Here is a 16,171-nt window from a genome sequence, read left to right as displayed (position 1 = left end):
ATCCATCCCATTTCCTCTTGCTTCCTTCCGTCCCCTGTGAACCCGCCGCGCCTTCCTTAGGTCTTCTCCGGGGCGTTAGTTATCCCACTAACGCCACCAACACGTAATCCCTTTGCGGAGGAATGGTTCAGAAAAAATCGCTTCCGCGAAAAAAATGCTTTTAACCTGGTCTCACCGACCGTCTGGAAAATTGGGTCAGGAAAGAATGCAGCACTCTGTGCGACTCGTAATAATGGCTTAGTATGGAAAAAGAAAAACGTTCAGCTAATACTCAACTATTGGCCTACAAGCTTAAAAAGCCCGATACATTCAAAGGAATATTTTGGTTGACTAGATTTAAATATTAAAATGGTTAAAATCACTAGGTCATATTTTGCTTTCGCCGCAAAACTCAAATAGAGTAGAAGTCACATTGGATTTTTTCGACAACAAACATTTCACCTTATTACATGAGCTTTTATAATGGGATTATTGTTGTAGCTGGCAGAGAAAATTAAGTAGAACAAATTGAAAAGTATACTTTAAAGACAGCCGTGGCGTATTCTAAAAAGCAACATTTTTTGTTCATGGCACTGGTAGTTTTGTGAATTAACTACCTAAGAGATCATAATGCTATTTTCGGATTAATATGAAATAAGTTAAAAAAATTAAATAAAAAATGCACATTCTCATGCTGGTAATTTTATTTCCTTAACGTTCCCGTAAGATTTGTGGTGGATTAAATTTATCTCCAAAAATAATGGATTAGACACTCATTTAGCATGTATGCATGCGACATTTACTGTTGTAAACAATATTAAAATTGTGAAATTATATGCTGACATAAGTGACTGTAATGGCTTGGATGCCTAATCAATTGTTTTCAACTGCAAAAAAAAATGCGTCTCAACAGTCTTGGATTTTTGACGCTTTATAAAGGATAATTTCTATTATTTTTATGATAATAATGGATATAATGCCAAATCTTCCATTTCATATAGGTATCCATCCGTGTGAGATGATGAGATCATCGACGCAAGGGATAACAATCTTGTATTCATCGGACGAAAACGACAGACGATCGCACTCCGCACGTATGGGCTCGAAAGCCGCCGCGGAGAAAAACACAAAAAAATGAGTTTTGGCAAGATCGAGATGGAAGGAAAAAAACTGCTAGGTGAATGCGTCAGTTAGTCGAGGTAGGTGGGTAGCAAGCAGAAAAGCAGGCAGTAACACGAGGGCAAGAAAAAAAATTGTCCGTCTCAGGTACGGGAATAGGAGAGGGCGATATATGCTCGCTTTCGTTTTGAGAAGTAGACGGGAAAAAGAAAAAAAAGCAGTAAAAAGTGAAGAATGAGAAAATGTAGGGGAAGGAAACGAGCCGTGGGTACGGGGCGCGGAAGGGTGGGGGCTCGGTTTGGAAAGGTTAGTGAAGGTGGCCGAGGAGTTCGGGGGAGGGGGAGAAGGGTGGCCAAAGAGGGAGGGAGGGAAAGACCTCCGCCCACCCCCTTTGACACAACCTATGCCCTCCCTGCATGCCCCCAACCTTCCTCCTCCCTCTCAACAACCCCATCCCTGCCAAACTCCCTGCCTTATCCATGAGCAACGTCTACCAAGAGTCCCTGTTCTCTGCGCCATCCTCACAGCGGGCTACCTCCCCCGCCTCCAACTCCTACTCCCCCGTCCTTTGCCGTCTTTCCTCCACATAGCCCTTACCGAAAGGACCTTTTCCTCCTCCTCCTCAACATCACATCGGCCATAACTCCCCCACCTCTCATCCCATCCTCTCTTCTCCTCTCCTCCCTCCGTTCCTCTCTCGACCCAAACCTCACGGGAGAGCCGCAGCGCAAGAGAATAACATTCGCCCGACCGTGATGTTATTTTTGGGATTTGAATGGAAGAAAAGACGCGAAGGCTTTGTGAGGGTGGTGGCCAGGGCGCTCGCTTGCTCTCTCAGCTGCCTATACACCCATCCGTCCTAAAAACCTATTCCTCCAGCCCGGGCCCCACCGCTCCTAAGAACGCCCACACAACCTGAAGTCCTGAGTAGTCGCGAAAGCATTCGTAAGTCCCGACCAATGTCTTTGGGTTCACTTTTTATGCCCCCTAAGTTAAAATGATACGCTGAGGCCAAAGGATTCCGATAAATGTTGACGAAATCTAGGATTCGAATAACGTTTTTAAAATAATTGTGATAAGCAAGGGTAGTGCCTTTAAAATAATCAGTGACGTCGGACTCTGCTAATTTTTTTCAATAAATAATGCATACTACATTTGCATTCTTAAAGTTCAAAATTTAAGAGCGAAGCTTGATTTAATTGTTAGGTAATAAAGTAAAACAATCGCTTATGCGTTTAAAATTTAATACCAGTAATAATAAAGAGTGAGTAACTAGAGGAATTAAAATACTGTGTGCTAATGAAACTGAAAAAATTCTTTAAAAAGATATAACGTCTAACCAAGAGTGAGAAGGAAACGAGTTTAGTATTATTTAAAATATTCGACGAAAGAAACCTTGTTTAATAAACAAGTATTCAATGAAATAACGGGAAATACTGGCATTCATTCTTTGTTTATACCTGGTGAAAGTTAGAATAAATTTAATAAACTGATAAATGCAATGGGGTCATTGATACATCCATGTAATATTATTTACTAATATGATTTAGAGCAGCATCGTAAGTCTAAATTTTAGCAAGCAAAATAGACTTTGTTCGCTTTCTTAATCGAGATGATGGCATCTCGATTAAGCTTTCAGGTTAGGTTATCGCTTGTTTTGAACCCTCGCTGAACCCTCCAGAACTCCATCCTGCCTTGCATGAGAAATCACAACGGAAACGAGGAACGACCTGGAAATGCCTATTTATTTACATGATAAACAATAAAAATAGAAAAAGTATTTACCTATCTACTTTAGATAAAATTTAGAAAAAGAACCAAATACAAAAATGTAACCTTGGGGAAAACTAAAATGATTTTGATGCAATTAAAAACCAAATATTGAAATACATTAATAGTAGTATTTAGCAATCAGCACAAATAAGAATTCAGAGATTCACTAATACCCATTGGAGTTGTTTCATAAAAAAATACATACTCACTATCACTAACTACAAAGCGTGGGGATGGGTTGCGGAAGGATAGAATGGTGACTGATGCTAATATCATTATTCTGCTATCACTCGATTAGTATCACCATTATTTACACCCGTGATTTGTGTTCCCGAGGTTTAAAACAACGGATGGAGCAGGTTATGTTCGTCAAATTTTTTTCTCCTAATGTTTAAAAAATAAGACATAACGAAAGGGGGTATTTCCCATTTAAATGTCTGCAATTCAAGCATGAGCCACTTAAGCTGGACTAACAAATAATATGTTGTTTGGTTAAATTTTTTTCATATGTGTGAGCGAGGTCCTACAATAAATGCTGCTATAAAATAGAAAAAAGACACCTTCTGCGATAAATGAGGAGCATGAGTAAAACATGATATGGCAAAAAGGCTATGACAACGATATAAAGACATTTACCAAAATGTGGTTTGTATTTTCATTTTTTCGTCTCTCCAATTAAATACAATAACAATATAACAGCGAGTTAACAAGGTGTATAAAATTTTAACTGTTGAAAACTACGTTAAAAAATTTGTTAAGGCATAAAATATAATTCAATTGTCGATTAAAAATAAACTATGCTCTGAAAGCGAGTTTCCTCTCTATTAATATAACATGTGGATTTAACTTTTCATGCAGTTTGTATAAAATTATGTTCTCATTCTAGTTTCTTTCCTTTCTAGCAAGAAGGAAGTAGAGTCGGGAGGTGAACAGAGTAGAATCGGACTGCAACAACCTTCGTTCGTGCAATCAACTTGGTAGTGGCGAAAAGAGAAGAAATAAGGAAGGAATCCGCTTATGCGGGATACGCCTGCAAAAGGATTTCGGACCAAGATTCAAGCTCTCTCTCTCGCCGGGAAGTCGCACTGGGCGAAGGCGCAGGAGGAGCGGAGGAGAGAGAGACACACAAAAGGGACACCAAGAGGGAGTGTGTTGAGCATCGTCCTTGCCCTTCCCCTACGGCCCCCCACCTCTTCCCTTCCCAAGACTTCACTCTTCCTTGCGCACACCCCCTTCTCCGTCCCCCACGGGGTTCCCTTCCCCTATCGGCCCCCACCTCCGGATTCCCAACCCCCTCCCCTCTGTCCCCTCCTCTTACCGACCACATGCGCCCTCCGGGCCACTCCGTCCGGCAGTTGACAGTGTGAGCCCGAGCCGGACGGTCAGTACCACCACGGCCTCAAACCGCTCGCCGAGCGTCGCCGTCCATACAAATACATAACCACTTTTTCTCGGGTTATTCTCTTCCCCTGCTGGCTTACTTCCCTCCTCATCTCTCCGCCTCCCCGCTCGAACTCTTCGCCTGCTCGCACCGCTGAAGCCGGCCGGCTTCGACCGACCGCGTGCCTGAGGAAGGAAGGAATCTCCCGACCGGCCGCCACCAGCTGCCCTAAGCCGCCCCCATGCCGCATACTCGAGGCATCCACCCATCCTTCCCGGGAATGATTTCGTAAGAGAGGAGTGGTTTTATTGCCCCTCAAGTGTTTTGTTTAGCGTGTGATCTCCGCCTCTTCTCGTTTCACGTTTTGGACATTCAGTGCGAAGACCTCTCGAGGGAGAAGGAAAGGGTACCTTCTTCCTCTCTCCTTCCCCGCCTTTCTTTTGTTCCCGAGTGGGAATGTGAAGCAGTGAAAACTTTTTTCGTCGAAGCGCGACTCATTCCAAGCGAGCGCTCTTTAAAAATCCGTGTTCGGTGTACGCGCGTGAGTGCCCGTGTGTTATTTTTCCTCGGTCCATTCACTGAAAGTGTTCAAGTGCGTCATTGTAATTGCAGGAATGGAGGTTCCCAAGTTTCCGTGTTGTAGCCCATAACACGTCGAAGCAAGAACTCCAAACTGTCTCTACCACGGGCGGAAATTCCCAGAATTTTTCGACTTCGCGTCAGGCCCCAAGCAGAAATGTTGGGAGCGCGGCCGTTCCTGCTCCCTGGGGAGCAACCCCGCTCCCTCCGGAGTCTCCTTTTGCTCACCGCCGCAATCGCCTTCCTCGTGGGCATTGTTATCGGGGTGACGATACCCCTATATGTACTTCCCCCTCCCGCCGCGCTCGCATACCCCCAGCAGAGGAGATCTCTACCCCCGCCCACTCTGCCTCCTTCACTTCCCAGCTTCCCCCGATCTACGAAGACGTCGTCCTCTGATGCCCCCGTCAACAGCATAGGGGGCGCTCAGTGGGCGTACTCCGAGGGCAAGGGATGGAGAAGAAGAACCTCAACGACGACGGGTACGGCCACGCCGCATCCACCTTCCTTAGCCTTCGTCGAGGATGGAAAAGTCGAGGAGTCTGCTTCCCGTCCGTCGCCGTTGGAATCTCCATCGTTCCAAGGAGTGTCCTTCGTCACGCCATCAATCGCAGGGGAGGTCGCGAGCGTATCCGTAGTCTCAGATAGCGCGGACACGCTCTCTGCACCCCAGGAGGAGTGGCCGGATGTGATATCAGGCGCCTTTTGGGGAGAAACCATCGAGTCCGCCATCCCAAAAGGATTCGCCGATTCTGACAGTGTCGCGTGGCGCCGCACCGTCCGTTCTGCGGCAGTCGTAGGGCTCGAGGAGGGGTGCGGTCGGATGCAGAACCGTCTACTCACCCTAGAAGGTGGAATACGGGCGTGCGCACGTTACAGACAAAACACCGATCAGATCCAAGGAGAGATATTCGGGTTCTATCTCGCTGGTCTCCTCGGAATGGGAGGCCACGTCGCACCGTCCTCTCTGGCCGTCGTCGGCCGCGGAGCGTCCGCCTCGACTAACGGCTTGGAACCCGGGGCGGAGGTGGATCGCTGGGCCGCCGTTCGGGGTGCCCTCGGGGTGGCGCAATGGGCGGACGGCAAGGCCGTGGTGCTCACTCAGTTCATCGATGGCCTGGGACCCGCTTTCATCCCCCCGCTAGTCCGCGGCGGCGACAAGAGGATGCACCCACCGGATGTGAAGGCACACATACGGGATGGACTCCGAGCATCCTCCCTATCTGACCTACAGCTCAACGCCTCTTCCCAAGTCGACACATCTTCCACCGCCGCTCGCACTGTTCTTTCCCCCGCCCTTCTCAAACAGCTGGCCGAGCTCGCTCAGTGGTCTGACCTCCTCGTGTTCGACTACCTGACGGCCAACCTGGACCGCGTGGTGAACAATTTGTACAACCTTCAGTGGAACCCTGCGATGCTCGATTCGCCCGCGCATAACCTGGCTCGGCTGCAGGGTGCGGCGCCGAACTCCCTCCGCCCTGCCTCTCCCGCCGGGACGATCCTTGGAGAGGGCCATCTCCTCTTCTTGGACAACGAAAGTGCCCTCCTCCATGGGTACCGACTTCTGCCAAAATACGAGAGGTACCACGCCTCCCTTTTGGACTCCGCGTGTGTCTTTAGGAGGTCCACGGCTGACGCCATCAGGAGGCTGAAGGCGAAGCGGCCAGAAGTGGGAGAGGCCCTGAGGCGCTCCTTCCAGAATTTCGACCCGGAATTCCGGGACGTTTTACCCTTCTTGCCAGAGAAGTCACTCAAAATTTTGAACTTGAGGATAGAAAGAGTTCATGAACATATTATTGATTGCCAGAGGCGATACGAGTCTAGAGTGCGCCAGAACATGAGAAAGGATGGAAGCTAGGACACGCCCTTCTTTCCTATCCACTCCTTTGTTATCATGACGGCTGTGTTAAAAAAGTGAAGGAAATGTGAAGAACACTTTAGTTTGAGTGTCTTATTCGTCTTTCATGAGTTCGAACTATATTCTCAGTTAAAAAATGATAATTATTTGAACTGGGAGTGAACTTTTTCTTAGTGAAAGTCAACTGATCCGAGGTCTTTGTCAGGCAGAGAGACAAGTTTGACGAAAGAGCCAAAAATTTCGAATACAGTCAGAATGGCGAAGATTATACGCCAACGTGACTTGAGCAACAAGTAATTTTTTGCCAAACTCTTACAGACAGTCTCCCGTTCTCCCTTTACACTTCCGACGCCGCAGCTTATGGTCGATGAAGAAAAAACTGACTCATCTCCAAAACTTCACCCACCCACGCACACAGACATACTACCAGACGCTAAATCTCTCACCTTTCAGCCAATCCCGGTCTTAGGTTTCGTCTCCTCGAGGGAAAAGAATACCCTTCCCCACTATAGGAGCAGCTTCTTGAAAAAAGATAAATTTTTAGTGAGCGCGGGTGTGCGTATGCCCTCGTGTGTGAAAAGTGGTAGCTCTTCTAACTTTCTACCTTCGATAACCACCCCCTCTACACACCCCCGCGTCACCCCACACGTCGTGGGCGTTAAAAAAAATGGAAGATGGACCACCAGCACCAGCCGCTGCTAGGAAAATTGGGGAACGGGGGTAGGGGACAGAATTTCATCCAGCAAACCGATGCTTCTGCACCACGCCCACTCCCTGTTTGACGTCAGCCCATTCCCTTTCTGGACGATAGACGAGCGTTGAAGTCTCCAAAGCAAGAAGCCAACCGCACGGGCGTACGGAGTAATGAGGGCGGTTCCTGTGGAATGTAACTCATACATTCCGGGGAAAGTGGGCGCTGTACGAATATTTGTGGGCGTGAAGGAGTTAAAACCAGCCAACGAGACGATAATGGTCCGCCGTTCAGCAAATGGGGGGCTTGGGGAAACGTTCCAAGTGAAGTAAGAGAAGAATTGAGAAGTCTTTTCTTGCATAAAATTCACTGTCACCCAGCCTTGGCAGCATTGCTTTCGTCTTCCTGCTGTCTTGGACTTACGTCCCCCACCTACCAGTCCCGTCATCTCCCCCTCCCCCGGACGCCAGCAACAGCCCTTTTCCTTTTATATGCTTTTTTTATTCCTTCGGAACAAGTCCTTAAGGGAAGTGGAGTGAGGGAGCGTTGAGGTGGACCCGGTGGAAAGGACCATGCCCGCGCGTGTGAGAGTGTGTGTGTGTCTGTCTGTCTATATGTGTGTGCGTGACCCGAAGCTTCGTCTCTCTAACGTGTGTGCGTGCCCGCATTCGAGTGCGTGCTTGCGTGCACAGCCGGCTTGTGAGAGATTGTGTTTGTGTGCGCGTGAGTGCGTGGGAGGGCGTCAGCTTATTTGAGAGGGCCGATTTCCATATCCCCTTTCTCGGTTTATTATTATTTTTTCCCCGCTCGATTTTGATGGGAAAGAAGTTCGATTCCTCGGGCCCACGACGGAAATAGTCAGGCGAAGTGAAGGAAGGAGAGAGACCCGTGTCGACCAGGGGAAGGGAGAGACTATATAAAGGGTTGGCGAGTCCTTCGTAGGCGTGGGAATGATCCGAATTTTAACGTAATGAAGTGAAGATTACGAGTGGTGGTGGGTATGGAAGAATTTGATAGGGGTTGTGATGATGAAGGGTTGGTTTGAGAGGTGGGATCAAGCGCCGCCCGTAGGACATAAAAAAGGTGAGGGAGGAAGATTTTAGGGTGGGGGAGAGTGAAGAAGAGAAGGAGGTGGAGACTGGTGTGTAGGAATTAGTCGCGGAACCCGCCGACCGAGGGCGTAGGCTATTTGAGAGAAGAGCTTTTTCCTCCTCCAACATTTTCCCCCGCCCCACCTCTACCCTTCGCCTTTTTCCCCTCCTCTCCTTCTATATCTCTTTCCCTTTCGGCCTGTTCGTAGTTTTGGTGATTTCTTGGCGTGGGAGGAGGAGTTGGAGTCAGCGTGACTGACCGGATCCCGAGGGCCAGAGAGGAAGAGGAGGAAGGTGAGGCCGTAAAAATGAAGAATGTACCGTAAAGCTTGACCGCTTCTTCCACTCCTCCCCCAGTCCCTCTCCCTTCTTTTCCACCCCACTCCCTCTCTTTATCCTTTAAGGCTTTCGCACCCTGAAGACGATCGTCATCTCCCTCCCCTCCTTCAACAGCTCGGCCACCTCTTCACTCCCTCCCTCCACTACCACCTCCTCTCAACCTCCCTTCCAGTCCAAACTACATGAGTTTGTAGAGATGAGAATGCTACGACTGAATATTTTCGCTCTATCCCTTCTCATACCCACCTCTGCGTACCTACATCGGCTTGCTTCTCCGGCTACCTACCCCTCTGCCCCGTCCCGCCCGTCGCGGTATCTCTCTTCAACCGGTGGAATGTGTCCCTTTCCAGCAACCCTCCTACTGCCCCCATCCCCCGATGCTCTTCCTTTATTCCCCTCATCATCCCACGGTATGCGACGGGGGTGGCCGATTGCCAACGAAAAAGTCCTTCCAAGAGAGAAGGAAAGTCCATCCGTAATAAATCGTCTCCACTGTCGCCAAAAAGTGAACAACCGGATTTACACCCATCCCCTATTTTCTACGAGCCCACCTCTTTAGGAAAAGAATTTAACCCCAAACTATGCGCATAGCATGCCTTCAGTAACAAGTGCAATGTTATAAAAATACGTGTAATTAAGTGTGTGTATATATATGTATGTACGTCGGCAATGCCATGAAAAATAAGAAGAACCGTCGGAGGTCTCGCAAGGATTTCCCAAAACGAAATATTGGGGATCGAGAACTCTTCCTCGGAGGTGTTTAAGTTATTAAGAGTACTTTGTTAAATTTTGTACATAAGAAACTTGTAATAAGAAAAAAAAGATCCTCTCGAGAGTTTTTATTTCTCCGTGTGCTGATTTCCGCAAATGAGTAGATATCCATGACTGTGGACAAGACATGAAAGTGTTTTCATCGTCGTTTTTCTGCACCGTGTCAGGGTGACAAAGGAGTGCGGCAAATGGGCATAAGGGCGTTCCCAAGAGGTCAGCGAGCACCAGTCGAGGGGAGGATGGGCGTGGGGAGGGAAGATGAGTGTGTGGCATACAGGATGTGCCATTTCGGTACGAACATGAAAATCTTAAGTGTTCGGTCGCTTTAAGAGAGCACGAGAAAAACGTGGGGTGGCATTACATTAGCATCACTCTTTCATTTATATCAGTGCCTTTAGTCCACATCTTGATGATTATTCCCCCCGCTACTTTTCCTTTACTGTCACATTTCACCCATTCTTTAAATAAAGAAATCCTGTCCATGGTTTCTACTCGCCCAGCTTTACCCCTCACCCTCCCAATCATCAACACTTCGACCTCTTTCCTTCGCCATCGCTTTCAAAAAAACACGTACGCATCAATCACCACGCTGTGATCGTGCATACATCTGCACCGCCGATTGATTTTTTGCACTCTAGAAGAAAATTATTTATTCAACCCCCATCTCTCAAGCCTTCCTCCTTCCTCACATTCTTCCATTAGAAGACTTCCGTAGATTTTTTCTCCAATATCCCTTTTTACATTTTCCTCGCCTCCTTTCTATGGAAGAAAGGTGCAAAGAAGAAGTGCCCCGATTAGTGCCAACGTCCTCACACCCTTGCCTTGAATATTCGCCTCTAATCCCCTTTAAGACCTTCTCCTCATTCTTCAAAAATTCCCTTCTTGAAGTCCGTCACCTGCCCCCACACTTCCAGCTCCCTTATTTCTTTATTCCTAGGAATGTAACCGAAGTGTTTTCTGCCTTCACGCTCCCCTTCTCCCCTCTCTCACTTCCACCCTGTTTTGACCAGGGACAGCCCGGTAAACGCCAGGAACGACCACCAGTCCGCGTCGACGTCAGTGAGCTTGTCTACTCGCCCCCGCTGGTCAACCCTCGTTCGACCGTCATCCCTCAAAAATCCACCGCCCCGATAACGCCACGGGATCTGCCCTCACCACCCTCCATTCCTCATGTCCCATCTACAGCCCGGACGAAGAGGGACCCTCCACGCGGCAAAAAGACGAGGAGACCATGCCTCCCTCTCCTGAGTCCCTCCTCCCATGAGCAGGCAGTAAGATGCTCAACATTCCTGAGGCAAAAGTTGATGTGTTTTCTTATTCGCCTGTTGAAGTCTCCGCTTACTTCGCGGTGGCACGAGTGTGCTCCGAACGATGGTGTCGCCGCCAACATGTGATATGGGACTGTGTGCCTTCCAGCACAGATATATTCCTGTAAGTGTATTTTTACAGCTCCATAAAACTTATGTAGTTAAACCATTATTCCTTATGATTTCTTGCCCAGTCGCCCGCGTCCAGAATTCAGAGAGTGATAAAAATGGAGTAAATGCGAGTCATTCTCTTTAAACTTCAACTTTGTATATAACTCTCGGTTGTATGTGTATTTCAGTATTTGTAATTAATTGTGATTCTGTGCATTAGATCCAAGGTTAAATTAATAATCCCAGTGGTGACGTGTTTGCAGTGTCAAATAATTTATGACAGATATCACAGGGCTACTTGTCTGATGTTTGCCGCAATAAACAAAATTTGAACTTAAAAAGACAATGATGTATAGTATTGACTTGTCTAAATGAAGCGCTATTGTCATATGTACTGTTGGCCATTTTGTGCTGTTGTATTTTATGTTTTATTCTGTGCAAAAATCATTATACGACTCGCTGTAATTATTATCAAAAATATTGTTTGTGTACCACACAAAACGTTAGAACGATTTCACCACTGTGCTGACTGTGATTTGTAAGATGCGAGTGACCTAGGAAAGTGTATCCAGTGTGGGAGACGAGAGAAAGAAGGTGGCAAAAAGAGTGCTTTGAATGCTTGTGAGTTATGTGTGCATGTGTAAAAAATAGCGGGCGATATTCAATGAAAAGACAAACTTCTATTTCCTATCGATGTAAATAATGTAAATGATTTGTAGACAACATGAAATATATTTATGCTGCATTAGAAATATACGACAATGATTCCATTTTTCTTCGATTCCCTTTCCCCTTCGAAACACCTCTAATTTAAAATCCACGAGTCATTGCTTCTCCTCCCCCCCCCCCCGCTGATCTCCGAAATCCTCAGCCCCATGAGCCCACCTCTCGCCCTTTTCCAATCCCCCACCTTTGTTTATTTTGGCACTCGACTCCTAGCACTCATCCTCTCGCCTCATGCAGAGGTGAGGTCGCCCTCCTTACGATTCACCATCCTATCTCCTCTCTCTCCTCCCACCAGCCCTTGATTTTTTCCTTTCCTGTTTTGTTTGCCTTTAACTTTCCAACTACACACCACGGGCGCTGACGAAGCAGCAGTGATGTTCCAAGGTGGCGTAAGCATTGCTTGCTTCAACAGTGAGACGAAGAGCTTGCTCTTCTCGTCTTTTTCTTCTCTTTCACTCTTTCCCCCTGGCTTGTGGAGAGAGGGAGAAGGTCTTGTTGTTTGACCAAAGATCGGGGAAGACAGAGGATTTCGGGGAGGGGATATAAGGGCGATGTACAGGAAAGGTAGGTAATACGATGGCAAATAATTATTTTAAATTATAATTATATTATAAATGCTGCAAATATATATCGAAAGGAAATCATATTTAAAAGCTTTCAAGAAAAAAAGCCGGAAAACTATTATCTATGAACAAAAATATTTGTGCAACGATAGCGTAATTTTTTAAGAGTTTCATCAACATTTCATCGAACACAGAAGTAGTTGCGGCAGTTTCATCCGCATTTGAAAACTTCCGTCGTATATCTCTCGCAAGAAAGTTCTTCCAGAAAAGAAAAAACGGATGAAGAGAGCAGGAAATGATTTACATAGTTTCGAGATTTTGCCTCGCAAAAATATATATTTAATTTGTGCATTCTAGTTCCATTTCATAAATCTCTTTTATATTACTTTTGCTTCTACTTTTCCTAAATATACAGACAATATACGCTCTTTAATTAAATTACCACTTATTTAAATGTCTCCTGTAAAATTATCCATTTTCTCATAGGATGGAATGCTGTCATTTAATCCAGTGGTCGCAAGCGGAATGGGTTTCCCCGGTATTTATTTCTATTTAGAAGCGGAAATTCTTTCATGTGAATTACGGTGCACTTGAAAGGCTTCCTCGCGATGATTATAGGATGTGAAATGAGAAAGTAAAATCTCATTATCTCTGCTTTCTTGTCAAGAAGCCGAATCTCATAAAAAACAGCAAGGTTTTATGCATTATTCTGGGATGTTTCATAGTAAATGATGGATGTGTAAATACAGGATCAATGGACTAAACAGTGTGTTGTCACTGAGAACGGATTATCATAAAGTAAAATAATCAGGAGAAAAAAATTATACACATTTTTATGCGAGGTGTATTACTGTTTTAACGGTAAATAAGAAGCACCTATTCACTTTGGGGTCACTTAATTATCAAAAACGAAATTCATGGGCAGTCTAACTTTAGACTACAATAATTCAGTGGAGGCAAGAAAAAGTTAGAAATTTACCTCTTTATTTTAAATGCTGCATAATCTCATTATTTATTTCTGACTATTCCTTTCATAAGTTTATAATCAAATAAAGGTTATTATACAGAATTGATAAACTTAAATATATTCTTACACGAAGGTACTAAAAAAACCTTCCTCCTTGTTTTATTTCAATTTTTTAATTAGCCTCCTTTCACTAAAATTTACTTTCATTGAGAATTGATATAATAAACTAGGATATCATTAGTGCATAAAATCACAACGACGTACATGCCATGTTGGTAGCTGCGTAAAATAAACGGTAAGCAAGGCTTATTGTTGGCGAGAGTCGGTAAACGAAGCATTAGCGTTGAATTTACAAATTAAAATTTCAATTTAATTTGCATTATTCCCATGCTTTTCCAATGGTTTAAAACACTTTTCAAAGTATTTCATAAACCTGTGTATTTTGTGGTTAATTATTTAAATCGTAGCAGAACCACTTCACACCAGTCTGCCGTCTAGAATTAACAAGACATCCTAATTGGGGAACGTTGTAGTTAGAGGAAGTGTTCCCCTGGGAGACTGGTGTGACCTCGCGAAACGTAAGTGGCTCCTTATTTAAGCCTAAGGAAATAACTTAAGCTTGCCAATATCCAACTCTTAGCAAAATTGAAATAACGCTGCAAAAGAGAACGTTGAAACATAAAAAATAACACTTCCACAGCAAAAGGAAATAAAAAGTACACCATACGCAGGGTCTAGTCGTCATGAAAGTTACTATTGGGTAATAATGGAAATAACCAAATAAATAAAGCAAAACAAACCAAATCAGGTGATGATGCCACACGGGCCGGAAACAATGGTCGTCAATAAATATTAACTGTAGAATTGCTGTGCTTCTGTAATCTATACAATGGATAAATTTCACTGAGTAATAGCTAAAACAGTTTCATAGCAAGAAATCACTCCAATAACTGAAATCGCAATTTCAGCAATGATCTCTATTCGTTATCCATGCATGGAGCGTGTTATAAGACTCCTTTGGTAGGTAGTTAAACTTTAAAACCTTTACAGCGGCAATAAAACTATTATCAAAACAAACGCAAACCCAAATAGATAGTATTTATCATCTATAGCGATGACATGCACATGAGACCTAACACCCCCCGCCACACGCCCTTGCGGCGGCTTGCGGGGTATTATTTAGATGTAGATGAGACCATAAAACTGTAAGGACATCAATAAAGTTAGTGCCAGTACCGTAAGTCAAACCGTAAATCAATAAAAATGACCCTGGTTACCAATTAAATAGAGTATTATATTTGTACTACCTGAGCATGTTTATGGTAACAGACAATGTATCGATAATATCTCTTTAAAGTCAAAAGGGCAACTTGAATAGTATTCTGAAAGCATTATTTTAGAGACGAATTTTTTAAATCTTTCTCTTATTCGGCTATTTTTCTCTCAGGTTCCCCTAAGACGGGGTGTTTTCATCAGGTCGGTGAATCAACTGCCAACGTTTCGAATGCTAACTTCGTCATCTTTCTCAGGGCGATGACAGATTTTCTAATTTAATGCAAGGGATTCTCTATCAAACAATGCACGAAAAAAACAAAGTAGTTGGAAAAATAGCGTTAATTAGTTTGTCGTGCGTGAAATATTTCCCATAATTATATTTTACGGAGGTATGTAAACATTCAAATAAGAGATGGGAGCCCAAATTTACATAATTTTAACGCATATTTTATATGTTTGGGAGTTGAGTTTTTCTAAAAGATTTCCTAAAGGTTGTTTAGATCCTAAATGTAACCTTCATGCACATGGTCGAAGTTGTCAATTCGGGCTTAGGATATACTTTGAGAAATCAGTGATATTACTGGTATATCTATATACCTGTACAAGTAATATTACTTGTATATAGATAATAAGGCGAACATTATACTATAATCTCTCTACACCTAATTCAACATTTCTAGCTAATATGCTGGTTGAGACTCATAAACATGTCCCATGAACAATATTTGATATATTTATGAATAAAATTAAAAACTCCAATAAAAAATAGTATTCGCTGGAATATATTGATAACACATCTCTCCTACTCTTTACTCAAGACAACCGAAACCATATATTTATTTATATATGCTAGAATGTGAGTCACCGCACCATGCCTTTCTATATTTACCCAAGAGCTTGAAGTTGATGCATGGCTTCATACAATTTATACTTAATTTGTGCTATCTAGCTCTATTTCATACATCTCTTTCTTGTTTATTTTCCATTTACCTTACCAAAACACTCAGATAAATGTGTTCCATAATGGTTTTATTGTCAGCATAAATGCAGGAATCGTTAAATTAAAATAAAAATATTAAAAAATTTTTTAAATAATTAAGAAAAATTTGCAGGCGAATCATCATTTATCTTTGCGGTCTGATCTACCTAAGTAGTGTGGGGCCATTATAATTCCTTCAGTGTCATAGTTAAACTCGTTTGTTCTGAACCTTTCTAAAAGTCTAAGCCTCGCTTGTTCTCTTCGCACTTCAAGTGGTTCCCAGCCTAAATCCCTTAAGAGACCTGTCACACTTGTGTTCTTATCATAACATTTTTTAACGAATCGAGCGGATTTTCTCTGGACTTTATCTAATTCTTTTTGCCAACTTTTCTCCAAGGATCCCAAATACTTGCGGCATATTCCAAATGAGGTGTAACTAGAGCAAAATAACACCTCTCTTAAACATTTGGTGCAGTGGCTATCGTACTGACTTCCCACCCAGAGGGCTCTGGTTCAAATCCCGGCGGTGTTGAATATTTTTTACAGGTATCTCGATCCCTACATAAGGTGCTTTGTGGAGGGACACTTTGAGTGGGTACGCCTTCCGTCGGATGGGACGTTAAGCTGCGGACTCCTTGGCGCCTATCGTAAAGAGTAGGCTA

At 44.2% G+C, this 16,171-nt stretch overlaps 1 protein-coding gene across 1 annotated transcript; it reads left to right on the top strand.

Annotated features, from left to right (window-relative positions):
* The first annotated feature begins 4,988 nt into the window (after positions 1 to 4,988).
* fj (four-jointed box kinase) lies at positions 4,989 to 6,689 on the top strand. The gene is made up of 2 exons (XM_071584687.1): positions 4,989 to 6,285; positions 6,340 to 6,689. The coding sequence occupies exons 1-2, from the start codon at positions 4,989 to 4,991 to the stop codon at positions 6,687 to 6,689; spliced, it is 1,647 nt and encodes a 548-aa protein (XP_071440788.1).
* The last annotated feature ends 9,482 nt before the right edge of the window (positions 6,690 to 16,171 follow it).

This window comes from Hetaerina americana, unplaced genomic scaffold (assembly GCF_022747635.1).
Source record: "Hetaerina americana unplaced genomic scaffold, ioHetAmer1.1.p SCAF_2, whole genome shotgun sequence".
NCBI classification, from domain to species: domain Eukaryota; kingdom Metazoa; phylum Arthropoda; class Insecta; order Odonata; family Calopterygidae; genus Hetaerina; species Hetaerina americana.
The sequence above is the reverse complement of the archived record's forward strand: the minus strand, read 5'-3'. Positions and strand labels throughout refer to the sequence as shown.